General features: G+C 49.0%; 1 protein-coding gene across 2 annotated transcripts; it reads left to right on the top strand.

Annotated features, from left to right (window-relative positions):
- Window positions 1-518: 518 nt before the first annotated feature.
- On the top strand, window positions 519-26,543 carry NMUR1 (neuromedin U receptor 1). 2 transcript variants are annotated; one of them, XR_013986871.1, is made up of 4 exons: window positions 519-558; window positions 18,510-19,419; window positions 23,670-24,726; window positions 24,999-26,543. XR_013986871.1 is itself a non-coding variant. In XM_081007521.1 (3 exons), exons 1-3 carry the CDS (start codon window positions 544-546, stop codon window positions 24,068-24,070), a joined length of 1,326 nt encoding a protein of 441 aa, XP_080863647.1. In that variant the 5' UTR covers window positions 519-543; the 3' UTR covers window positions 24,071-26,543. The 2 variants fall into 2 exon arrangements, 1 of the variants encoding a protein (XP_080863647.1); XM_081007521.1 differs by having other exon boundaries at window positions 23,670-26,543.
- Window positions 26,544-26,810: the final 267 nt, after the last annotated feature.

Below are 26,810 nucleotides of genomic sequence, written 5' to 3'. Positions count from 1 at the left end.
TGCTGATAACGCCACGGTTGCAGGTTCGATCCCTGCATGGGATGACTGCATACTCCTGCATTGCGGACGGTTGGTCTAGATGACCCTGGGGTTTCCCTCCCAACTCTATTATTCTTTGCAATTTCGTCCTTCCAGTCTGGGACGCTTTGGGGGTCAATTGTTTTTTGTTCTGCTCGCTTGCCTTCTGTCATGTTTGCACTTAAAAAAAAAAAAATCAACCTGGAAAAAAAGGGGGGAACAGCAGCGTGCCCCTGGGCATGTGCAGAGCGCGACTCCCTCCCCCAGGCTATGGCAGAGCCACTGCCCCCTCCTTCCCTTCCATCCGAGGGAGGAGCTTTCAGCAGCAGAGAAGGACCAGGCGCGATCCTGCTCCGCCTCGCCGTCCCGTCGGGCGTCTGGCGGCGCGGGCACGCCCTCTGGCGGCGCTTTAAAAGCCCTGCAAGCGGCGGAGCGAGCGGCAGGCAGGCGCTTCCGACGGCCGGGGCACCGGGCGAAGATGCAGCGGCGGCGGCGGCGGCAGGAGACGGGCGGGCGGACTGGGCGATGGACGGAGCCGAGGTGAGCGCGGTCCCTCTTGGGCTGGCTGCAGGGGAAGCGTCCCGGCAGCCGTCGAGGCGGACGGACGGACGTGCCTGCCAGCCTGCCTTGCTCGCGGGAAGGGGCGCGGGGACAGCGGGGAGGGATCGGGGCGACAGGCGGTTAGGAGAGAGAGAGAGTCGGGCGAGTGGGTTTGGGCTCTGGGGACTCGACGGGCGCTCCCGAAAGCCCTGCCCGTGAATCCTAAATGGTGGTTATTCTGGAATTGCCAAGAGGAAGGCGGCATGCACTCTGCACATGCTTAAAGGCGCTTCTCTTTCATCTTTGCCCAGTGGTTTTTGGGCGCGGGATGAAGAAGCCCGGTGGAGGCGCAAAAGCCTGTTCATCCGATGAAGAAAGCGGAAGATCGAGGTGCAAGGGACACCACGGGTCATCTAGTCCAACCCCGGCTGCAAGTGGAGGTGATGAGGGGTTAGGGAGCAAATTGGTGAGCGGATCGACAGTTGGGAGGGAGATGGGGATGGTGGCTGGATGGAAGGAGGAGCGGGAGAGATCTACTAGGCAGACAGAGAGGGTGATAAAGTAGATTCCTGGGAGCTGCCTTTGGACACTGGTGGCAGCAAAAGACTGATTGTTGCAATACTAAATAGGTGCAAATGGTCAGAAACGGGTTTCTTCTTAGGGGCGGTCAGGGACTCAGAGGTAGCACACCTGCTTTGCATCCAGAAGGTCCCATGTTCGATCCCTGGCAGCATCTCCAGGTAGGGCTGTGTGGTGCAGTGGTTAGAGAGTGTTGGATTAGTACCCAGGAGACCAGGGTTCAAATTCCCAACTCACGGGTTAGTCACTGCACCTCAGCTTCACTCACCTCGCAGGGCTGTGGTGGGGGATTAAATGAGGAGGGGGAGAACTTTGTAGGCCACCTTGAGCTCCTTGGAGGGAAAGGTTTGAAATCAAGGCAATAAATGGGGCAGGGAGCGTCGCCTGCTTGAAACTCTGGGGAGCTGCTGCCAGTCCGTGTAGACAGTATTGATCTAGATGGACTCGATGCTCAGCTTTCTAGCTTCCTAAAATAGGCTTTGGGCTACAGAAGGGTTGTGGCTCAGGAGTAGAACACCTGCTCTGCAGGCAGAAGGTCCCAGGTTCAGTCCCAAGGCAGCACCTTCCAGTAGGGTTAGGAGACGCCCCCTGTCTGAAACTCTTCAGAGCTGCTGCCAGCCAGAGTTGACAGCATTGGGCTGGGTGGCTCAGTGGATCTGGCTGAAAATAACGTACAGGGCTCTTCTGCGCCATTTCCCCTCTTCCTGCTGCTGCTTACAGGGTCCCTCTGAAAGCCATCCGAAATCTGCCATTTATCCGTACGGATGGAGATAGGAAAATGCCCTGCAAATTTCTGCCTTGGCCTCGTCTTTTAGCCATGGTTGGTGGGATGGAGGGAATTGTAACCAGAGGACTTAGGAAGGATGAGGCGACGATGCCTCTGCCTGTCTTGTTCTCAAACAGCCGGCTCACAGCCTAAGCGCAGATCAGTTTTGCCTTGGCTGTTCAGAAAGCCTGAAAATTTATATCCAAAATGCACCAAGTGACTAAGGAGACCAGCAAGGATACCAGAGGTCATCTAGCCCAACCCCCTTCGATGCAGGAATCACAACTGAAAAATCCCTAGCAGATGGCTGCCCAATCTCTGCATAAAAACCTCCAAGGAAGGGGGAGTCCACTGCCTAGGTATTTATAGCGCACCTTCTCTCCAAAGAGGTGGTGTTTGTGCCTCGCCGCTGTACCTTCCCCACAACCTTGCGAGGCAGGCTCAGGGAGAGAGGCTGGAGCCAGGTCACAAAAGTGAGCTCCGTGGCTGTGGGGAGATTCGAACCTGGGTCTCCCCCACTACGTTGCACCGGTCCTCTGACTTGGCTCCGTGCCCTGGAAATATCTCCTTGGGGTGCCTGATTCCGGATGGCATGGCAGTGTTGGGGGGGTGATGTTTAGAGGCGCCCCCCCCTTGCAACCAGCACAGCCTCTGCAACATTGCGCGGGCCGTTGGGTGGGGCACCCCCCCTCTCCGCCTGCAACGTGACAAAACGCCTTCGGGGAGGCGGGGGAAGCCCTGAGCACCCGCCACCCACATAATGCGCGTGAAAGCTGAGCTGGCTTCGCTTCTGAGTCGGCGTGCATGGAATTGCACTTCAGTTGCGCTGAGTGCTTCTGCCCATGCCAGCCCCAGAGCTGTGGGGAGAGTGCGGGCTGCTTGAAGAGCTGGTTCCCCATCCCAGGGGTGTGTGTCTGGGCTGGGTGGAAAGGAACCCCCCCCTTGTGTGTTCTCTGGACATCTCCTGAGCTCTTGACCACCTGCAACAGGACACACAGGTAAGGCTTTGATATGGTGCCATTGGAATCTGCTTCCGATGCGGGAGGGGGGATTGCTGGGAAATGTGTGAATTGGGAATAGAAGACAGCGCCCCTGAGCGTGTGCAGAGTCCCTTTCCTTCAATACTCGGTAAGTTGGAAGCAGCTGGCACAGATCAATGGCCGGGGAAAGAATTTGCAAGCAGGAGGGTGGGGGGCTGCAAAAACAACATCCCTTTTCATAGAAAATCAGCACAGGGCTCAAAATGCGATTTAGGTGTGTGCAATGCTCAGCAGTGAACATAGGGACATTTGGACTTAATGGTCTTACGGTAAACGCGCCCCCCCCCCTTTAAATGGTCTTTTGTGTTATTTCACTTGCTCTGGAATGTGGGGTGCTGCGTTCGCAGACCTCCTGTTGCTTCTGCAAAGTGGGGTCCTGGACTCCTGCTCTGAGCGCTCCGCCGGTGATGTTGCAACGCTGATAACGGAACAGTACGAGAGAAAGCGGTCCGTAGCTTCCCGTTGCTTAATAATAATATTTAATGACCACTCATATCTAATACGCTTAGAGTAAAACACTCGACAAAGGGGTGACAGTTTTAAAGGGCTTAAAGCTGGGGTTTGAAAGAGGGATGTGGAAAATTCATGGAGGGAAACGGGTCTCTCCCTGTATATTTGTCATGATGGCTCTATGGAGCCTCCAGTTCAGGTGCAGGATACCTGCAGGGGGAGATATTGCTGGGCTCTTGCCTTTCTTGCCCTGCTTTTTCGATGGAGGGAAAGGGGCTTCCCAAAAGCATATTTTTTGCCCCCGTGAGAAGAGGGCGATCTCTTCTCTGACCCAGCAGGGAAATCCTTGTGTTCTTATGGTAGGCTTAGCATTATGCAGATAATGGGAGACTTGGCTTAGTTTGGTTTAACCTAATATGTTTGTCTAAGTAAGCTTTAGCAGAGCATCAGAGGAAAGAGAGGAGGGGGACCACGTATATTCCTCAATCCGTGCCGTAAAAATGTATTTATTAGCGACGGCTTGTGCCGAAAACGTGGACAGGGACGTGCAAATGCCATCCAAAATGCACAGCCCATTGAAAGCAATGCAGTGCACAGTTAGTTCCCTGCCCGGGAAGTGGACAACGGCTTGTGTGCAAATCTTGTTGGCTGTCTCGGGATGCAGAGAAAGGAAGGCAGAGCTGGGGAAAGATTGCTTTCCTAGAATCATAGAATTGCAGAGTTGGAAGGGACCCCACAGGTCATCCAGCCCAACCCTCTGCAATGCAGAAATCACAGCTAGAGGAGTCCCTGGCAGGCGGCCACTCGACCTCTGCTTAGAAACCTCCAAGGAAGGAGAGCGCACCGCCTCTTCTGGGAGTCTGTTCCACTGCTGAACAGCTCTTACTGCCAGGAAGTTCTTCCCGATCTTAAGTCGGAATCTCATTTGAATCCACTGGTTCTGGTCCTGCCCTCTGGAGCAGCAGGAGGAAGAATCGAAATGTTTGGGAAGAGGGAGCGGCGAGAGGAAAATGTGCAAGGCTGTTTAACAGGTCCATCTAGCATAGCATCTTTTTTCCGATATGGTCATGTATGTATGCTATAAAATGCATGTCCATGTGTAGGGCTATGGCGCCCTTTTGCCTGTAATCTGTCATTATTTTTTCAGGAGCTGAGGTCTCACCTGCTCTGCTGCTTAAACTTAGCGGGTGGGTGTGTTTTGTGCTTGTGGAGCCCTTTAATTGAAAAAAGTCCATGCCGATTCTGCATAACTATGTCTCCCCATCACCATTTTCCCAGGCCAGTAGTAATGTCCTGCCTTCAAACCACGCTTAATTTTAGAATACGAAGAAAATCTCGGAAAGTTATCTGCTTCTCCCCTCCTTTTCAACACTTGCGTTCTCTTTCTGTGTGTGTTTGTTTTTTATTAAACAATGTGTTTTGTTGAGTCTCTGTGTCCCCTGCTGTTGGGATTGAGGCAAGTTTAGAGCAATTACATGCTTGCAAGTAAAGGGAGAGAGGTGGCTTGTCAGAGTGAAGGAGGGCAAAGCCAAGCCATTGCTCTGTTTGCTGACACTCTCTGTGAGGAGCAGGTCGCTGCAAAATGAGGGAGAGAAGCAGAACCGCAGGGGAGATCAGAATTGCCCATTTCTGCCTTCAAAAGGTCTTAGCATCTGAGGAAGGGAAGGGCTATATCTCAGAGTCAGGGCAGAGGCTGTGTATGCAGAAAGCTCAGGACTAGTTCCATGCCTGGCATCTCCAGGGAAAGCGCAGAGAGAACGGTCAACAGTGTGATGCAGCAGCAAATAAGGCTAATGTGATCCTAGGCTGCATCAACAGAAGTATAGGGTCCAAATGAGGGAGGCAAGAGTGTTGCTCTCTTCTGCCTTGGTCAGACCACACCTGGAGTCCAGGGGCCAGTTCTGGACACCACAGTATAATTATTATTATTATTATTATTATTATTATTATTATTATTATTATTAATACCCTGACCAGTGGCTGGGATTCCACAGCCACTCTGGGCAGCTTCCAACTGAATATTAAAAACAACACAGCATCAGACATTAAAAACTTCCCTAAACAGGGCCGCCTTCAGTTGTCTTTTAAAAGTAAAATAGTTGTTTATTTCCTTGACATCAACAGGGAGGGTGTTCCACAGGGCAGGCGCCACCACCAAGAAGGCCCTCTGCCTGGTTCCCTGTAACCTCACTTCTCTCAGGGAGGGAACCGCCAGAAGGCCCTCGGAGATGGACCTCTGTGTCCGGGCTGAACGATGGGGGTGGAGAGGCTCCTTCAGGTATACAGGACCGAGGCCGTTTAGGGCTTGAAAGGTCAGCACCAACACTTTGAATTGGGCTCGGAAGGATGCCCTTGGAGGTGGTGGACTCTCCTTCACTGGAGGTTTGTAAACAGAGGTTGGGTGGCCACCTGTCAGGGGTACTTCAGCTATGATTCCTGCAAATCAGGGCGTTGGACTAGATGACCCTCGGGGTCCCTTCCAACGCTACAATTTCTTGATTCTGAATGTCGTTGGCCTTGACCGATGGCTCTGCTGGCTGGAGCTGATGGGACTTGTAGTTCAGCAATATCCGGAGGGCCAAAGGTATGTCCCCGCACCTGATGTCAGCAGTGCTGAGCTAGACTGGCTCTGACTCTGAGCATCGGGTGCACCCGGAGCCAAAGGCTGGTGGAACAGGGGCAAATAAGGAAATCTCTCTCCTCTTCCGTCACGGAGTTGAGCCCAGGCTGGGTGGGGAGCTGTGCATGGGAGTCGGCAGGCCCTGTTTTGGGGGGACATCTAGGGCACCCCATCACCTCTCTAGGCGGCAACAGGGAAAACGGGGCGCTCTCCGGCTAAGCTCGCAACCCGGCTCCTCTGAGCCTGCAAAGGCACAAGCAGCACAGTTTGATTTCATTTATTTACTTACAGCATTTTATATCTTGTAAAATATTTCTGCAGCTCAAGCTGACTCGCTAAGCCCTCGCGATGCTTTTGCTCTGAAAAGTTCTGGCAGCTTCTCCAGGATTCTGTCTTTTGTGCATACATTTTGGCAGCCAGTCCAGACATTCGGTTCTTTTAAACCAAAACAACATCTGAGCCATTTTTATTTTTTTCTGGGTGGGTGGGTGTTGTTTCACAACCCCAAAAGGAAAAGCTATATGTTAGTGAGACTTTAACCCTTCCCCTCTGGGAGGGGACAGTTGCTCCTGTGTTCGAATCCTGCTTGCAAGGTTTCCCATTTGGGCATCTGGTTTATGGTTACCAGACGTCCCCGTTTCCCGGGGACAGTCCCCGGATTTACAAATCTGTCCCCAGACAAAATCTGTCCCCGGAATGTCCCCGGATTTCATTTCAGGTCCCCGGATTTATATTTTAAGTGTTGTAAATTTATTAGTAGGGAATAAATGTTGTGTGATTGGTTCAACAGAACAAGACACATCATATGGGGACTTCTGGCGAGGCAAAATGGCGGGTGCCACGGCAGCAAGCAGCTCCTGAAGCCAGCCAGAGCCAACTGCTCTACCAGGCTGGCTCCGGGCTGCTGAGACTGCTGCTGCCACTGCCGAGGGGGAACTGGGGACGCCCGGCGCGTCAACTGGGGGAACCGCAGGGCCCCCCCATGACTCAAATTGAGCTGGGAGCGAGAGCGCCCGGCCCTCGACTGACTGCCCAGTGGCGCTCTGGGGCCAGGAAAATCCCAGAGCCAATGCAGGGAGAAGGAGGAGAGGAGAAGGGAGAGAAAGAGGAAGGAGGAAAAAGAGAGGAGCTCCGACCTTGCCGCGCCACTGCCGCTGAGGAGGAGAGGTGGGAGAGCACCGGGAGGGCAAGGACATGTGGCCGAGCCCAGGCCCGACCCGAGCCTACTCCACAGCGGCTAGTGCTCCAAGAGAGCTCAGAGGACAGAGGAGACCACAGAAGAGAAGATATTACTTCTTATTTTTTTAAAAAATAACTTTTTAAAAAATAACTTTTTTTCTCTCTTTTCCAAAAAAAAAAGCGTCCCCGGATTCTTTGAAAAAAATCTGGTAACCTTAATGTGGTTGGCCACTGTGAGAACAGGATGCTGAACTAGATGGGTCCCTGGGCCTGATCCAGCATGCTTTTTTGATGTTCTTACGTGAAAAGGAGAAGGGATATACCTGGAACTTCTTTCCCTACCCCTTAAGAATGGCATCTCTGCTCCCACAATTGCTGAGGAAGGTTGGTTGGGAAGACTTTAGCCAGGAGATGCCGGTCAAGACGGACCGCTCTCTCTCTTTCTCTCTCTCTCCCTCTCTCCCTGCACTTTCCCCGATGACCGGCTAGAATATTGCACAGCCAGTGCAGGTGGGGAGGCAGTTAGGTACCCAGGATATAGCCCCCCCTCCGCCCCCCACCCAAGCCTTGATGAATGCTTGTGGACAGGCAAATGAAAGCAATTCTCTGCCACGAGACAACCTGTCAGCTCTCTGACAGGGTAGATTTCCGCAGATGGATGGAAAGACCGTAACTCACTTTGCGCTTCGGGTATGGTACACAAGCGTGATTAATATCAATGCTAAATTGTCAATTGGAGGAAGGCGGGTGGTTTGGCCAGATATGGGGAAACAGGTAAGCAATCTGCTGGGCTTTTGATGGATGAGGTTGTCAGGTGCGTTGAAGGACTTGTTTTAAATAGGGATGTTTTACAGAAGGAGGATATGGAGCATTGAGAAATCTGTAAACAAACCCAAACCTCTGCTGGCTCCAATATGGATGTCTGTATACTCTCATTTGGTCCCCTTCATATATGAGAGGCAGACCCAGGGAACTGGTCTGGTCTGTCCTGCTTCTTCCTATAACCCTTGCATAAAAGCTTGGTGGCAGAGCAGCTTCTTTGATTGAAGAAGGTTCCTGGCAGCATCTCTGGGTAGGGCTAGGAGAGACGCCTGCCAGAAACCCTGGAAAGCTGCTGCCAGTCTGTGCAGGCACTATTGAGCTAGATGGGCCCAGTGGTCTGATATGCTGCATAAGGCAGTCAAATTCAGCTTCCTATGTTCCTAAACACGCCTCGTTTCATGTCTTGGACTCCCAGCAAATGTTTGAGCTTGCTGCTTTCTGGGGCCTGCCCCACACCAGTATTAATCCCCTCCCAGCATCACCAATGAGAGCAACAGCTTACTGGGAGAGGCATCCTGCAGGCGCCCAGAAACCCTTTGCTTTGTTACTTTGCTATACACACACACACACACACACACACACAGTCATACCTCGAGTTGTGCTTCGGGTTGAGCGCATTTGAGTTGCGCTCCACGGCAATCAGGAAGTAACGGAGCGTGGGTTACTTCCGGGTTTTGCCGCTAGCGCATGTGCAGACGCTCAAAATGACGTCGCGCGCATGCGCGGAAGCGGCAAAACGCGACACGCGCAGACGCGCCATCACATCTTGCGTTCCATTCGGGATGCGAACGGGGCTCCAGAACGGATCCTGTTCGCATCCCGAGGTACCACTGTGTGTGTGTGTGTGTGTGTGTGTGTGTGTAATAATAATAATAATAATAATGGAAAAAGCTAAAAAAAAAACTACAAAAAATATCAAAGTACATGGTATAAAACATAAGCTATTATGGGAAAGAAAAGAGGGGAAAGGAAAAGGAAAGGAGGAGGGGAAATAGAAAAGAAAAAAAGATGAACAAGATGAAAAAAGGAGAGAAAAATGAGCCAAAACACAAGAAGGCTCGTCTAGGCTTCCATCAAGGTCACAACAGATCATTATTCTTATCAATTCTCTCTATCTGCATTCCATGGAATCCCTCATCTTGGTATCAGGGAACATTTCCCTATTCTACTTCACAAGCTAAACATGGGAGCTTCCCTTCCCAGGCAGAGCAGCTTCTCAAGGCTTGCAAGCAGTGATACCTGTTGAAGAAAAAGGATGATTTGAGGCTTATGTCTGCCTGAAATGGGGGTCTGTTGCTTTGACTGACATTGCCCAACCAGAACTGCAGTTATTAAGGGCTTTTTAAGTGCTTTACGCTGCCCTGGTGGTTTGAGAGGGTGCTATATAAATACCAGGGTTCAGACAAGGGTCTTTCTGGGGGTGGGGAATTGAATTCAGTTCACATTTTAAGTTGAATTTATTAAATTCCCAGGTTCCGAAACAATATGAGAACTGAAGCCCCACCCTCCTCCAAGTTCACAATTATCCAAATCTACAACACTGTTCTCCAGCCAAGCAAACATTTACAAAAATGTTATTATGATATGTATTTTTGTGTTTTTATACTGTATGTCGCCCTGTGGTCCTCGGATGAAGGGCAGCAGATAATAAAATTAATAAATCAACAATAAGCAGAGGAAAATGTGCAAAAAAATCAATATGAAAGCAGCATACAAAAATCACCATATTGGGAACAATTGCTGGCAAGAGTGTGGACGTTGGTTAAGACTGCAATCAGAAATGTGTCTATTGAGGAGAATTCGGCTATTCCAAGAATTCGGAATAATATCCATGAGGTTTTTAAAAATAAACAAAAATTGCAAATTACTGCAGAAAAACAACTTTGGAGAACTGAATTTAAGGCTGGAAAAATTGAGAAACAGAGAGAAATGAAATTTGCAGATCCTTCCAGCCTTACCTGGGGTTACAATTTGCCACCTGTATTCAAAGCAAATGTTCCACTACTAAGTCAGCCTTCTCCCAATCCACCTGTCCTCCAGGTATTTCTGACTACAACTCCTATCATCCATGACATCTGCTTGCAAAGTTTTGTCTGCCCTGCAGCCGCAGAGATCATTGTACTGCTGCATACATAACAGAGTTGAGTTCCGGGACTAGATCTTTCCGGGAAAGATAAGTGGAGCCGTCTTTTCCATAGGGCTTAGTGGTGCGTTGCGCCAGGGCACCGGCCTCTCAGGGGTGCCCCAGCGATTTGGGGGAGCTGCGTGGCTTTGCCGGCGGCCTCCCCTTTCCCTGAACACCCGCCAGCTGCGCCCCGTCAACTACCGTGTTTTTCGCTCTATAAGATGCACCAGACCACAAGACGCACCTAGTTTTTGGAGGAGGAAAACAAGAAAAAAAATATTCTGAATCTCAGAAGCCAGAACAGCAAGAGGGATCGCTGCGCAGTGAAAGCAGCAATCCCTCTTGCTGTTCTGGCTTCTGGGGTAGCTGTGCAGCCTGCATTCGATCCATAAGATGCACACACATTTCCCCTTACTTTTTAGGAGGGAAAAAGTGAGTCTTATAGAGCAAAAAAATACGGTATATGTCTGGCGGGCACGCAGCTTCCTTCCCAAGCCTCCGCGGGGATTGCTCTCCTGCAGCGGCATGGGGAAGAGTTACACACCCCCCCCCCCATGGTTGGCAGTGTGCAGCTTCGCCCCCCCCCCAACTAGCCGTGGTCATTTGGGGGCGCTGGGCAGATATTTGCACCCCGGCGCCGCATCTGCTAAAGACAGCCCTGAAGATAAGAAACTGATCTTTCTCTGTCTCTTTCTTATTTTTATCCCTTTGCTTATTTGCTATCTTCTTCATTTTCTTTCTTATTTCTTGTTCTGTTTCTGTTTTTTGTTATATATTTTAATAAACCAGTTCCCTGATGACGGAGACCTGGCTAAAAGTATACTTTGAAGCAAGGTTTGGGTGTGCTATGTTACCTTACGGTTTGCTTAGAAATAACTGCTGCCCGTTCCAAAGTGAAGAACTACGTATGACTACGAAGGAAAGAGACAGCAGAAGTACAATGAACTCAATCAATCAATCAATCAATCAATCAATCAATCAAAAAGAGTGCAGAATGCAAAAAATTGCAAAATGCCCACCATGCAAACAGGAAATGTTTTCGGAGTGCCAGTTCACCTTGTGGCAGAGACACAGAAAACCCACCCATTGTGCGAGCCCCATCTCTCCCTTTTACCAAATGTATATATCTCTCGCCCGGGGGAAAGACACTGAGAAGTCAGTATGGAAAAAAATGACAACCTGCCAAGGCTCTGGAGAGATTATAATCAACCGGCTGCGATTCATTACATCTCCATTTTGAATTTTCATTTAACCCGTTTAATCGGATAATGGCACATTCGTGAATCCATTAGTTAAGCCAGTCTGGTATCTCAGGTATCGGACATGTGCTTGTTCAGTCTTCCCCGCGGCCTCTGGCCTGTCCACTCTCTGCCATGAAAATGATTTAACGCTTCTCTGTCTATTGCTGTCCCCCTGGATTCTGCCCAGCCAGGGAGTGCGTGAGATTGCTTGCAGAGAAGCCAGGCTGTGTTCAGCGGGGCTTGCTCCCAGGTAGGCACGCAGGCGATGGCAGCCAGAATCACTTGCCAAGTCGAAAGAAAAGCGCCAGGGCTTTCAGTGAGCTGTCACGTCCTTCACCCACCGGGCGCCCTCCAGATGTGGACTATAGTTCCCATCCACCTCAACCATCACAGTCCAAAACCAGAGGGTGTCAGCTTGGCACAGGCCAAACTAATAGCATCAGCCTCCTTATGCTGTCTTGTTGTCATTTAGTCGTTTAGTTGTCTCCGCCTCTTCGTGACCCCCTGGACCAGAGCACGCCAGGCACTTCTGTCTTTCACTGCCTCCCGCAATTTGGTCAAACTCGTGCTGATAGCTTCGAGAACACTGTCCCACCATCTCGTCCTCTGTTGTCCCCTTCTCCTTGTGCCCTCCATCTTTCCCAACATCAGGGTCTTTTCCAGGGAGTCTTCTCTTCTCATGAGGTGGCCAAAGTCTTGGAGCCTCAGCTTCAGGATCTGTCCTTCCAGTGAGCACTCAGGGCTGATTTCCTTAAGAATGGATACGTTTGATCTTCTTGCAGTCTGTGGGACTCTCAAGAGTCTCCTCCAGCACCAGAATTCAAAAGCATCCATTCTTCGGCGATCAGCCTTCTTGATGGTCCATCTTTCACTTCCATACATCACTACTGGGAAAACCATAGCTTTAACTATATGGACCTTTGTTGGCAAGGTGATGTCTCTGCTTTTTAAGATGCTGTCTAGGTTTGTCATTGCTTTTCTCCCAAGAAGCGTCTTTTAATTTCGTGGCTGCTGTCACCATCAGCAGTGATCATGGAGCCCAAGAAAGTAAAATCTCTCACTGCCTTATGCTGTCCATCAACCCTCTAATTAAATGTCTTTGGGTTGAAGTCAGCAATAAAGATGAGAGAGCCTCCAGCACCTAGAATAGAATAGAATAGAATGCTCTTATGCATTGCTCTTAGTTTGCAGCCTTTGGTCATGCTGTCGTGTGACCAAGAGACCCTGCCTATTAGTCTTAACTACGGCTTGCTTGATAGCAGCCAGTTTCATTCATAAGCTATAGTTTGCAGTTGACTTTTCTCAAGTAACCGCAGTCTGTTGGGTTTGGACGAATGCCAAAGTGAGGTTAATTAAAAAATTCAAGTGGCAGTTTTCAAACTTCCCCAGGGAAGCTTGAGCTTCTTTGTAGCTGCTCGATTTTGGTGATATTTATTTTCAGCGCGGTGCGTTTCTCTAAAAAGGTATGGCTATCTTCTTTCCATTATGAGGAATTCTTGCAGGCACAACTGACAAATGGATAGCGGAAAGTCGCTTTTACTTATCTATCTCTGTCTCTTTACTGTTCTTACTCATATCTCTTTGCTTATTTGCTAGCTCCTTCGTTTTCTTTCTTTCTTATTTCTTGTTCTGTTTCTGTTTTTTTGTTGTATGTTGAAAAGTTTTAATAAAACTATATTTGAAGAAGAAGAAGAAGCTAATTTGGCCTGATTGGATAGATTTTAACACTTGCTGGATCTAGGGATTAATTAGAGGAGTCTGGCACCCACAAACTCATAACTATGTACACACATCACTCTCCCGAAGGCAGAAATAAAGAAGAGAAAGCACAATGTCCTTTTCCACCATCACGGGCCAACTCGTCAATTTTTAGCTTGTGTGATAGGTAAAGGTAAAGGGACACCTGACCATTAGGTCCAGTCGTGACCGACTCTGCAGTTGCGGCGCTCATCTCGCTTTATTGGCCGAGGGAGCTGGCGTACAGCTTCGGGGGGGGGGTCATGTGGCCAGCAGGACTAAGCCGCTTCTGGCAAACCAGAGCAGTGCACGGAAACGCCGTTTGCCTTCCCGCCGGAGCGGCACCTATCTTTCTACTTTCACTTTGATGTGCTTTCGAACTGCTAGGTGGGCAGGAGCAGGGACCGAGCAACGGGAGCTCACCCCGTCGCGGGGATTTGAACCGCCGACCTCCTGATCAGCAAGCCCTAGGCTCTGTGGTTTACACCACAGCCCCACCTGCGTCCCACCTTGTGTGATACCTTGGTTTTATTTCTAAAGTTGAGCCTCTGGTACCTCCTTTCTTAAGCCTTTTGAGGGGGGCTACAGTGGTGCCTCGCAAGACGAAATTAATCCGTTCCGTGAGTCTCTTCGTCTAGCGGTTTTTTCGTCTTGCGAAGCAACCCTATTAGCGGCTTAGCGGATTAGCGCTATTAGCGGTTTAGCGGCTATTAAAGGCTTAGCGGCTTAGCGGCTAAAAGGCTATTAGCGGCTTAGCGGCTTAGAAAAAGGGGGGGAAAGCGAAAAAAAATCTCAAGGCTCGCAAGACATTTTCGTCTTGCGAAGCAAGCCCATAGGGAAATTCGTCCTGCGAAGCGCATCGAAAAACGGAAAACCCTTTCGTCTAGCGGGTTTTCCGTCTTGCGAGGCATTCGTCTTGCGGGGCACCACTGTATTCAGTTTGCTTCCCCCTCCCTCCCCGTCAACTGCATCTAAGGCCAGTTGTGATCTTTCTTAAGCTGTCATCGCAGCTGCTCTTCGGCTGCATTCGTAGAATCGTGGAATTGGACAGGACCCGAGGGTCATCCAGCCCAACCCCCAGCAATGCAGGAATCGCAACTGAAGAATCCAACCTCTGCTTAAAAATCTCCAAGGAAGGAGAGCCCGCCACCTTCCGAGCAGCTTTCGTTTGCGTCAACACAACGAGCAGTCCGCGCAGCTCGAAAGCTTACATGCTTCTCCACCATTTTATTTTTCCCCAAAAAAATTTATTCATTTTATAACACAACTAAACAATACAAACAGAAAAACAAACAATACAAACAAATTCTTGTCTTATCCTTATTTTTTCTAAACATTGTTAGGTGAGCTTCCCCAAGTCCCCCCATCTGATTTTCATTTTACCTCATCTTTAGCAGTTTACATATATCATACTTTTTAACCATTTTTTAAAATGATGCTTACTTTTACTATAAAAATCTTCATATTTTATCACTTACAAAGAATACCATTTTAAAATAGACCATCTTCTACTTCTAACCCTACAGCCTATATCCACTTCCAAAGCTATTCTAAGATTTAAATGTTAACATATTTTTTCAAATATTCTTTAAACTTCTTCCAATCTTCTTCCACCGTCTCTTCTCTCTGGTCTCGGAGTCTCCCAGTCAGTTTGGCAAGTTCCATATAGTCCATCATCTTCATCTGCCATTCTTCGATAGTTGGTAAATCTTGTTTCTTCCAACTCTTCGCTAGTAATATTCTCGCAGCTGCTGTGGCATACAGGAAAAAAAAGTTCTTTTGGGGGATTTTACCCCCCCCCCATCTCTACCATTTTAATAGAGAGAGAAAAATATCTCTGATATCAGGGGTTGCCCACCTATTTCGGTATAGCGATTAAATCAAATGCCAACAAATGGAAATGTAATTGGTGATAAAAGCCTGTCTGTGCTGGTCCCGGGGGTTACTGTGCGGCGTGGTCCAAGTCCAGTCCAAGGTCGATGGTACGGTATGGAGGCTGTCCGTCAAAGCTGAAGCTGGGTCCAAGGCGGGGAGTCGGGTGAGGTCAGGAACTCTGGCAGAAGAGCAGGACAGGGTGCCGGCAGGAACAGGCTCCCGCAACTTGTGGCTGGGGCTGGCTGGCTTTTATCTGCCCCAAGGCATAGGGCGGCCCCGATCCTCTGGTGACTCGCCTCTCCTGGCCTGGAGGCGAGCACTCCTCCTGCGGGAACTTAGTTCCCTCCGCCTCTCTGCCCTGAGCCTCTGCAGCTCAGGAGAGGCTGGAGGGTTCCCGGACCCAGAGGCAACCTCAGCTTCCTCTGACAGGGCTGAGAGTGGAGCACCTGCAGGCAATGGGTCCTCCATCACCTCCGGAGCCAGAGCAGACTCAGCTGATGCCTGTACCTGAGGATCCAGCACAGGTGAGGACCCTTCAGGTTCAAGCCCCAGCCCCTGCTCAGCCGGCCTTGGAGGCGGGGACTCCTGTGCAGGCTGGGATTCCTCAGGTTCAGCCTCTGAATCCGATTCCCAGGCCATCACACTGTCCTCAAGCACACACACACACACACACACACACACACACACAACCAGCCAGTTTTTCTGTTTCTCTGCTGCTGCTTATCCTTCCCTTCTTGAACCTGCTGCCCTGCAGGTATTTTGGACTAGTTTCATGACAGAGTCCCTTCCCTGCATGCAACAGCTCCCCATGTTCCTAGAGGGTGGGGCACAAGATCTCCATGCAGAATCATAGAATCGTAGAGTTGGGAGGGTTCCCAGGGGTCATCTAGTCCAACCCCCTGCAATGCAAAGCCCCGGGTTCAATTCCTTATGCCTCCGAGTCATCATGGGCTGTGCTCAGCTAGATAAACCATTAGTCTGTCGGTATACCATAAAGCAGCTCTCTGAGGACTAAGAGTGTAAATGGATGGGTGCAATCGGAGTAGTGAGCCTGAGTATGCTCACTGTGTTGTTTAGATGTGACTCTTCTTCCCTCGCAGGAAGAAGAAGAAAAGACGTTCTGTGCATCTGTGGCCAAAGTCAGCTGTGTACAGCTCCGACTGGCAGGAACCCAATAACGTCACTAACCCACCTCCCAGTGTTTCTGAAAACTGATTCTGCTTTTGGAAAAAGAAAGGAGAGGAACAAATGTAAACTTAATTCAGTAATGTGTGTGCGGCATTTTACTAATAAAAAGGGCAGACAGTCTGCCTGGAGCATGGAGGGGCGGAGGCCAGGAGCAGGGCTGATGACTGAATCATCCTATCTGTCAAACGCGGTGGGAAGGCTGGGGCTTTATCCTGCTCTGTGCTCTTCTCATGTCAGCCCCTGCACACATTCTGGGTTAGCCCTGCAGGGGCAAAATCATTCAGTGGAGGACGAGAAGGATGGGGGCTGGAACTTGTTCTACAGCAGAGCTGAATAATATTTATGGTCTCTAACCAGCTTGTACAACCTAGACAGCATCTTAAAAAGTAGAGACATCACCTTGCCAACAAAGGTCTATATAGTTCAAGCTCTGGTTTTCCCAGTAGTGATGTATGGAAGTGAGAGCTGGACCATAAAGAAGGCGGTTGGCCGAAGAATGGATGCTTTTGAATTCTGGTGCTGGAGGAGACTCTTGAGAGTCCCATGGACTGCAAGAAGATCAAACCGATCCATTCTGAAGGAAATCAGCCCTGAGTGCTCACTGGAAGGAAAGATCGTGAAGCTGTGGCTCCAAGACTTTGGCCACCTCATGAGAAGAGAAGACTCCCTGGAAAAGACCCTGATGTTGGGAAAGATGGAGGGCACAAGGAGAAGGGGACGGCAGAGGACGAGATGGTGGGACAGTGTTCTTGAAGCTACCAGCATGAGTCTGACCAAACTGCAGGAGGCAGTGGAAGACAGAAGTGCCTGGCGTGCTCTGGTCCATGGGGTCACGAAGAGGCGGACACGACTAAACGACTAAACAACAACAACCATCTTGCATAATGCAAATTAATTAATGTACATGCACGGATGATTAGTAAGGGGGTGGGGAATCTCCGTCCTTTATCACCCAGCATTATTCCATACAACTGAGTTACAATTGCAGGGCTGCGTCCTGTACAAGCTGCAACTGAGAAAGTTTGCCGCTCGCTGCGTGTTTATCCCATGGCTCTGGGACTCGGGCCGTTTGCAGAGAAGGAGCTTTGTCCAGCACCGTGATGGATTACAGGGTCCTTTGGACTGGCTGACGGCTGCTTTTGCAGGCATGCGTTGCCTAGTTGTCTTCCCTTTGGGTCCTGAGGGACTTATCAGTGGCGTCGCTCATGTTCAGACAAACTACTTGCGCATTCATCTCTTTGTGAGCGCCGACTGTATTGTTTGCTGTAATTATGCTTCCAACTGTTCGGCTTAAGCATTTGCAAATTTTATTCCGGTTAAGCCCCATAGGATCCCCACCGGCAGAGGCTTCACTAGCAGTTTGCCAACTTAGACAGCTGCAGAAGAGGATTAGATGAATCCGTGGAGGAGTAGGCTCTCAATGGCTGCTAGGCTATGGATTTCACCATGAGAGGTAGTGGGAATCACAGGTGGAGAATGTGCCGTTGCACTTAGGGTCCTGCTTGTGGGAATACCAAAGGCATCTGGTCGGCCACCGTGAGAACAGGTAAAGAATCATAGAGTTGGAAGGGACACCTAGGGTCATCTAGTCCAACCCCGTGCAATGCAGAAATCTCAGCTGAAGCATCCATGGCAAATTACCATCCAACCGCTGCTTAAAAACCTCAATGGAAGGAAAATCCACCTCTTCCGAGGGAGACTGTAAAACAGCTTTCGCCATCAGAAACTTTTTCCGTACGTTTAGTTGGTGAAGTGTAGGTGGGTTCCCATGAGGCAAGCAATAACAGCAAGAACCTTTATTGGACTACATAACTGGGAAACAGGGGCAAAGCAACTGCTTATATACATTCCTGGAAGCCTGGGCCACTCCCACTCCCAACGTGATTGGCTGTCTAAACTTCCAAGCTGCGAATCACGACTCAAGAGTCCAAGGGCCAATGGCAGAGGCCCAAATCCTGAAATGTTCTGTGATTGGACATCATGTATCGAATCAGAACACAGGAGCTCAGAATCCTTAGTCCAGACTCCAGCTCAGGCAAACACAGACCACTGAATACATAACAGTTGGGATCTCCTTTCTTCTAACTTGAAGCCATGGGTTCGAGTCCTACCCTCCAGAGCAGGGGAAAACAAGCATGCTCCATCTTCCCTGTGACAGCCCTTGAGATATTTGAAGGGGGCTATCTTATTTCCTATCAGTCTCCTCTTTTGCAGGTTCAGCATAGCCACCTGACTCAAATGTTCCTCATAAGGAGGCAGGATCAGAATGGTCTGTGGCCTGATCCTGCAGCCAGGCTCTTCTTAACTCCTCTTCTGTCTTTTTTTCCAGCTCGGGGCCATGTATTCCTCTGTCAACTGCTCCCACTTGGAACTAAAACTGTCCATCCTGGAGCTGCTGGAGCAGGCAGCCTACAAGGACCTGTGCAACGATAGCAGTCGAGAAGACCCTTACTTTGACCCCGAAGACCTGAACATGACCATAGAGGAGCTCCGCCTGAAGTACTTGGGGCCTCGCCGGTCGGGGTTCTTCGTCCCCATCTGCACCACGTACCTCCTGATTTTCGTGGTGGGCGCCGTGGGCAACGCCCTGACCTGCCTGGTCATCATCCAGCACCGATTCATGAGGACGCCCACCAACTATTACCTCTTCAGCCTGGCCGTCTCGGACCTGCTGGTCCTCCTCCTGGGCATGCCGCTGGAGATCTACGAGATGTGGAGCAACTACCCCTTCCTTCTGGGCGCAGGCGGCTGCTGCTTTAAGACCCTGCTCTTTGAGGCCGTCTGCTTTGCCTCCATCCTCAACGTGACGGCCCTCAGCGTGGAGCGCTACATCGCCGTGGTGCACCCTCTCAAGGCCAAGTACGTGGTGACCAAGAACCACGCCAAGAGGGTCATCATTACCGTCTGGGTCCTGTCCATCATCTGCTCCATCCCCAACACCAGCCTCCACGGAATCCAGACCCTCCACGTCCCCGCTCGGGGGGTGGTCCCCGACTCGGCCACCTGCACCCTGGTCAAGTCCCGCTTGATGTACAACCTCATCATCCAGGTGACCACCATCATCTTCTTCTTCGTGCCCATGGGCGTCATCAGCGTCTTGTACCTGCTCATCGGCCTGCAGCTCAGGAAGGAGAAGATGCTGGAGGCTCTGGAGGCCAAGTCGGCCAGCAACTGCGACTACCACAACATCCGCCTCCAGCAGAAGAAAGTCCGCAGGAGGCAGGTGACCAACATGCTGTGTGAGTTGAGGGGAGCCCAGGAGCTGCGTGGGATTGTGGGAAAAATATGGGGGGGGTGTTACTTGCTTTCTTCTTATTCCCAGAACTAGGGCTACAGTCTTTGCCGTTGTGTTCCCATTCATTACTTTCACCAGTGAATGTGGTGTCAGAAAAGGCATATACAGTGGTACCTCGGGTTACGTACGCTTCAGGTTACATACGCTTCAGGTTACAGACTCCGCTAACCCAGAAATAGTGCTTCAGGTTAAGAACTTTGCTTCAGGATGAGAACAGAAATTGCATGGCGGCAGCGGGAGGCCCCATTAGCTAAAGTGGTGCTTCAGGCTAAGAACAGTTTCAGGTTAAGAACGGACCTCCGGAACGAATTAAGTACTTAACCCAAGGTACCACTGTATTATTTTATTGTTGTTAGCTGCCCTGAGCCCGGCTTCGGTTGGGGAGGGCGGGATATAAATTAAAAAATTATTATTATTATTATTATTATTATTATTATTATTATTAGCTGTCATACTGCCAGGAGTTGGTGATGTACCTTCTCTGTACAGCAGTAGCATGGTTCTCAAATAATAATAATAATAATAAATTTTATTTATACCCCACCCTCCCCAGTCGCTCAGGGCGGCTAACAACCAATAATAAAAACAAGTTGATTGAAATACAACTTAAAAAACAAGATTAAAATACAACATTAAAACAATTTAAACATTAAAATGCAGCCTTAATCCATTCCAGAATTCCATTCCAAAACCAAGGCGCGCTTTCCCTTAGAAAGTAATGCAAAACAGATTCATCCATTCCAGACTTTAAAAAACAACCCCTAAAACAGCAATTTAACATGGATTTTACTATCTAACGAGACCATTGAGCCATAAAATGAAAGCAATAATCAATGTCCTGCACTATGAAATAAATAAGGTAGTATTGTAGAAGATAAAAAATTAAAATTAATTTTTTTCCCTTACCTGCACTGATGATAGTCATGGTTTGGATGGGGTTTTTTTATCCATTTCCGCAGTCACACAATCAATCAGTAGCCAAACTGGGTTCCACACAGTCAGGAAAACAAATTAACCGAAAAAGCCTCAAAAACAAATAGCAAAACAAACGGCAAAAACAAAAGCGCCAAACGTAATCTGTTCCGGAGGTCCGTTTGACTTCTGAAATGTTCGAAAACCAAGGCGCAGCTTTTGATTGGTGCAGGCGCCCTGGAAACAACAGCTGACAGCCGCATTGGTCGTTCGGCTTCCGAAAAATGTTCAAAAACTGGAACACTTATTTCCGGGTTTTCAGCGTTTGAGAAGCAAGGCGTTTTGAGTACCAAGGTGTTTGAGAATTGGCACAATATTATGATGGAAGACTGGGAGAAGTTGTGGAAAAAAGGAATTAAATTTACAGCATGTAGTGTATTAAGAGAAAATTTGATGAAAATGATGTATAGATGGTACTTAACACCAGTGAAGCTAGCAAAAATGTATCATACTCATAATAATAAATGCTGGAAATGTAAGGGGAGAAAAGGAACCTTTTACCACATGTGGTGGACGTGCCGCAAGGTAAAAGACTTCTGGGAAAGGATTTATAATGAACTGCAAAAAAGTGTTGAAAAACACATTTATTAAGGCGTTTGAGGACCAAGGTACCACTATATTTCAGCTAAAACACACCATTTGTAAATGTGTGCGCGCACACAAACACATGCATGCGTGGTGCTGGAACTCAGCATGAATGCCACCCTTGTTCTCTTAAAGCAACAATGGCACCTACCTGAGAAGGTTCAGACAGTGGCAGAGTTTCATGCTCTGGCATGGGGGGGGCGGAGAGCAGGTGAGGGCGGGGCTGGAGCGCATCCCGGGGGCATCGCGCGCCACCCACAGGGGTGTGGCACACAATGCCGCAATGCCACCCCACTGGGATCGCACTGCCGAGGACGGTGCGCTCCCCCCGCACTCCTCTTCCTCCGCCTGTGAGGTCGGAACGGAGTTCTGGCTGAAAAAAAGCCCTGGGTCCGTAGTTTAAATTAAACATTAATTTCATTTTTTATTTTTTTAAAAACGATATTTATTAAGATTTCAAAACAAAAAGATTACATTAATAAAAAAATTAACAATAAAAAGGAAAAATACAAAATACAAAAAAGAAAAAACAGTTAAAAACAATTCCATCTTTTCATCACTTCTCTTACATTTGCTTGTTTCCCGGACCTCCTCATACCTCCCTCTTTTGTATTCCAATTCAATTTGTTAGTCCAGCAATTCCTTTCCCTCCTTTTTAATCCTGATCTTTAATCTTGATATATTATAACATTAAATTTTTACGTATTAAAAACCAATTTTTCCATATTCTTTTATACCATTACAGCTAGAAACCGCTTAACTTCAATCCGTCATCATTCTAACATTCATTAATTTTGCAATATTTCTGTAAATAGTCTTTAAATTTCTTCCAATCTTCTTCCACCGACTCTTCTCCCTGGTCTCGGATTCTGCCAGTCATTTCCGCCAATTCCATGTAGTCCATCATTTTCATCTGCCATTCCTCCAGTGTGGGTAGATCTTGTGTCTTCAAAATTAAACATTAATTTCAGCATAGGCGAAACAGTGGGATTTGTGGGGAGGACGACATGGCAGGGGACTTTCTGTAGGAAAGCTGGCAGGAAACCAAGTCCTGGATTTAAGACAGAAGAATTCTCTGCCTCTCTCTGATTTTGTCATTAAATTTCCCCCTGTCACAGCGGAGGCTAACCCCCCTTGGAGCAACGCGATTCCAGCCCAATCCAAATGAATAAACAGATTCTAGTTTAAAATTATATACGCCAGAATATTCCCCGGTGTGAGGGAAGGTTGTTCCATGCCCTCCTTCGCTAAATACACAGTAAAGGTATACCAATCTGCTGTAAATGTGCCCTTTCGCTTCAAACCCCTCACAAGCTTTAATTTGTTAGGTTTCCTGCCACAGCTAACTGCCATGCTCTCTTACGCCACGTTCCTTCCAGAACTTTCCAGTACTTTGCTACTACCACCAAGAGGCCTTGGGTTCCTAACTGCCATTTCCTCGATGGCTTTAAAAGAGGATTAAGACAAATTCCCGCCATGATGGCGATGCTCTGCAGGGAAAGAGCGGTCTAATAAATAATAATAATGATAATAATAATAATAATAATTTATACCCCGCCCATCTGGCTGGGTTTCCCCAACAGAACACTAAAATACAATAACCTATTAAACATTAAAAGCTTCCCTAAACAGGGCTCCCTTCAGATGTCTTCTAAAAGTCTGCTAGTTGTTGTTCTCTTTGACATCTGGTGGGAGGGTGTTCCACAGGGAGGGTGCCACTACCGAGAAGGTCCTCTGTCTGGTTCCTTGTAACCTTACTTCTCGCAGCGAGGGAACCGCCAGAAGGCCCTCAGCACTGGACCTCAGTGTCCGGGCAGAACGATGGGGGTGGAGACGCTCCTTCAGGTATACTGGACCGAGGCCGTTTAGGGCTTTAAAGGTCAGCACCAACACTTTGAATTGTGCTCGGAAACGGACTGGGAGCCAATGTAGGTCTTTCAGGACCGGTGTTATATGGTCTCGGTGGCCGCTCCCAGTCACCAGTCTAGCTGCAGCATTCTGGATTAGTTGTAGTTTCCAGGTCACCTTCAAAGGTAGCCCCACATAGAACGCATTGCAGTAGTCCAAGCAGGAGATAACTAGAGCATGCACCACTCTTGCAAGACAGACAGCGGGCAGGGAGGGTCTCATCCTGCATACCAGATGGAGCTGGTAAACAGCTGCCTTGGACACAGAATTGACCTGCGCCTCTATGGACAGCTGCGAGTCCAAAATGACTCCCAGGCTGCACACCTGGTCCTTCAGGGGCACAGTTACCCCATTCAGGACCAGGGAGTCCCCCACACCTGCCCACCCCCTGTCCCCCAAAAACAGTACTTCTGTCTTGTCAGGATTTAACCTCAATCTGTCAGCCGCCATCCATCCTCCAACCACCTCCAGACACTCACACAGGACCTTCACCACCTTCACTGGTTCTGATTTGAAAGAGAGGTAGAGCTGGGTATCATCCACATACTGATGAACACCCAGCCCAAACCCCCTGATGATCTCTCCCAGAGGCTGCATGTAGATGTTGAAAAGCATAGGGGATAGGTCTTGTGTTCGAATCCCGCTTGCGGGTTTCCCATAGGAGACACCAGGTCGGCCACTGCGAGGGCAGGTGTTCTCCTCTCTCACTTTCTTCTCTCTGCCCCTCAGTCGCGCTGGTGGTCATCTTTGGGATCTGCTGGGCTCCCTTCCACACCGACCGCCTGGTCTGGAGCTTCGTGACCCACTGGACCGACCAGATGCTGGGGATGTTCCAGTACGTGCACATCATCTCGGGCGTCTTCTTCTACCTGAGCTCGGCCGCCAACCCCATCCTCTACAACCTGATGTCCACCCGCTTCCGGGAGATGTTCAAGGACGTGATGTGCCGCCGGCGCTTCCAGAAGCTGGGCTCGCGCAAGCACTCGCCCAGCAGCACTCGCGTCACCATGCGCAGCACCGTCTCAGAGCACGTCGGAGGAGGCGACGGGCAGCCGCTGTCCGACCTGGAGGACTACGAGGCCGACCCGGAGAGGGACGAGGCGGAGGAGTGCGAGGGCCCTTTCCTCTGAGGAGGAAGCCACGAGTCCAGCCACACATGTCTTAGGACGATGGAGCTTTCTCGTTGGGCCGCGAGGCACCGCTGGCGCTTAGCGGTACTGTGTAAAATAATGTGTTGGGATGGGGGCCTGGTCCTGCCTGGCCCCGCGTCCATTCCCAGCTGCTTCGCCCTCAGGAACTCAACCGTGTTACGATCAGAGGGCTTTCTTTTGTAAGGGGCCGCACATGAATGTCTTTCTCGGCCCCTCGTTGTAAAACCGTCACCGTCACAAAGGGTGTGTGGATGTGAGTGCGAAGGGGAACCTCATTTCCGGGTTCCCTAATTCGGCTTGCGCTTTTCAAAATGGCCGCTTCTGACTCTGCCTTCAAAATGGCGGCCGCAAAGAGGGCAGGGCGTGAGGCTGCTCCCAGATCCATGTGCGGCGAGGCGCATGGCGGGAGGTTCAAGAAAGTTCCGTTGGATTTCCACACCCTTTCCCCTTTCCGATTTCGGATTCAATCTAAAAGAGATTAGGGGAGGGGAGTTTGCCCTTGGCGGTTCATGTCCCTCTCATGGTCCCTGTTTTTCTAACTGTGGTGGCCCTGCGGCTGCCATGTGCTTGGTTTGAACCTATTTATTTATTTATTTTGTTGCAGTGATATTCCCACCTTTTTCTCCAAAGGCAATGTTAAGTTGTGGGTGAACATATCAGACGACACAGCGATTCTTCAACAGCTCTTGTTTATTCACAGGCCAGAACAGAACTGAACTGAACTGAAGGGTTCAGTCAGCCTGCTTATATAGAGCTCCACTACAACGCAACTGTAACCACTTTCTGTAACTATCCAATCACTGAATGTCATTTTCCATCCCCTATTTGCATATGTGGACCTGAGTGAAAACTATCTACAGTATCCTCCTGCTGGCCCAGGGTGAGAATTTCAGTACATAACAGGCAGCATGCATGGTTCTCCCCCTTCCCTCCTGGTTTATCCCCTGCACAACACCCCTGCGAGGTAGGCCAGTCTGAGGGGTGGTGAGGAAAGAAGATACTGGACGCTGTATCCGTCCTTCATCCCTTTCAGAAGATCACCCAGTGAGCTTCACGGAGGAGTAGGGACTTGAACCCTCGTCTCCAAATTCATACGCGTGCGTGTTGGCATGCTGCTGCTCTACATCTGCATAACTGTACGTTTATTTCTTAATTTTTCTAGGCTTTGGCACCCTGCCTTTCCCTCACGATGTTTCACGTGGCTTAATCCAAAAGAAAGTATTTTTCAGTTTTTAAAAAAGTAAGCATAACTCGGGTTTGCCATACGTCCGGAGTTTCCCAGACACAGCCAGCAATTGGCCGTCGGAAACAGAGTCCGGGCGGAAATCGCTTTAAACTTCTGGAGAAATCCAAACGTATGGCAAACCATGTCGGCACTGTCGTTGGCGATTTCCTTTAAAAACAGCTCAAAAACTGTGTGTGTTTTTTTGAGATTTTGCAAGAAGCAAAAAAACTCAGCAACTTTGGACAAAACTAAAAAAAATAAAAATAAAGCCCAACATTTGATTTTCACTTTTTGAAATATGGCAAATTACTCCAGAAGAGACCAGGCCCCAAGAAGGACCTGAATGCAACATATATCTTTTGTATTTTGTTATCAGCCAGTTTTTTTTTAATCATCATAGGCAAATGCGGTGCTAGGGGCATGACTGAGGTGGAAAAGATTGTGGGTGGGGGCGTTGCTTGGAGAAGATGGATATTGATAATTTTTTTCTCCCTGTCTCACCATACGAGAACTCAGGAGCAATGAATGTCGGACGATTTGGGACAGGCAAAAGAAATTTGTTACACAGCCCAAAGTTTAACTGTGGAACTCCCTGCCACCAGGATGGAGCAATGGCCACCAAGTAGAATGAGGACTGGGACACATCCAGGATAAAGGCCGTCAGTGGCTACTAGCAGTTGGTAGGTCCTTGAATGCCAGGTTCTGGGAGTCATAGGTTGGAGTCTTCTGGTGCCACTTGTGGGCTTCTCAGAGCTATTTTGGCTGGCCACTGTGATCGTAAGAAGGTAAGAGATTTAGGGCGGTGCTAGAGGTTCCCCCGCAGGGCACTGAGCTGAGAGGGTGCAAAATCGAGAAGATCCATAATTAAATTTAAATTTAACATTTTTTATTTCTTTTTTTAAAAAAATCATTTTTATTCAATTTTCCACTTTAACAATCCAATCACAACACATTAAATATTCCAAATTATACATATACATATCAAATAATCCGAATATTCTGCCAGATTATAAATAGGACTTCCCATGCTTCAAGTTCGGAGGGTTCTGATCATCTCCTATCGCTACTGCTTTTCACAGTCACTTCCAATGGCTCCTCTAATTCTATTAACCTTCCTTCTTTCACGGCCTCTGAGTTGTTCCCGCAAGCGAGTTAAAACATTTTTTATTTCACTAGCCAAAAACCATGGCAACATCCAAAGAAGAAGGGAGAAAACAAAACAAAACAGCAGTCTTTACATATGCAGTAAAACCATGGTCAGATCCACCAAAATTCCTTCTTACACAGAATAAAAAGTAATTCTCAAATAAAATGTGCAAATTAGATTGAGTATATCCATTCAGGGGTGCCCAATTTTGGCCTCGCAGGGGATACCACGTTATGAAAGATTGCCAAAGTCCACCCCTGGTCAAGCCAAGGGCCTATCTTGTCCAGCATCCCGTTCTCACAGGGGCTGACCAGATGCAAGTAGGATTCGAACTCAAGACCCCTCTC

This window comes from Podarcis pityusensis (genome assembly GCF_964106645.2).
Source record: "Podarcis pityusensis genome assembly, chromosome: 5".
Classification (NCBI taxonomy): Eukaryota; Metazoa; Chordata; class Lepidosauria; order Squamata; family Lacertidae; genus Podarcis; species Podarcis pityusensis.
The sequence above is the reverse complement of the archived record's forward strand: the minus strand, read 5'-3'. Positions and strand labels throughout refer to the sequence as shown.

Excerpts from the sequence above, each read along its gene's own strand:
- NMUR1 (XM_081007521.1), top strand. Across the intron at positions 19,420-23,669 it reads GCAGGTGACCAACATGCTGT|TCGCGCTGGTGGTCATCTTT; the intron begins GTGAGTTGAGGG and ends TCTGCCCCTCAG.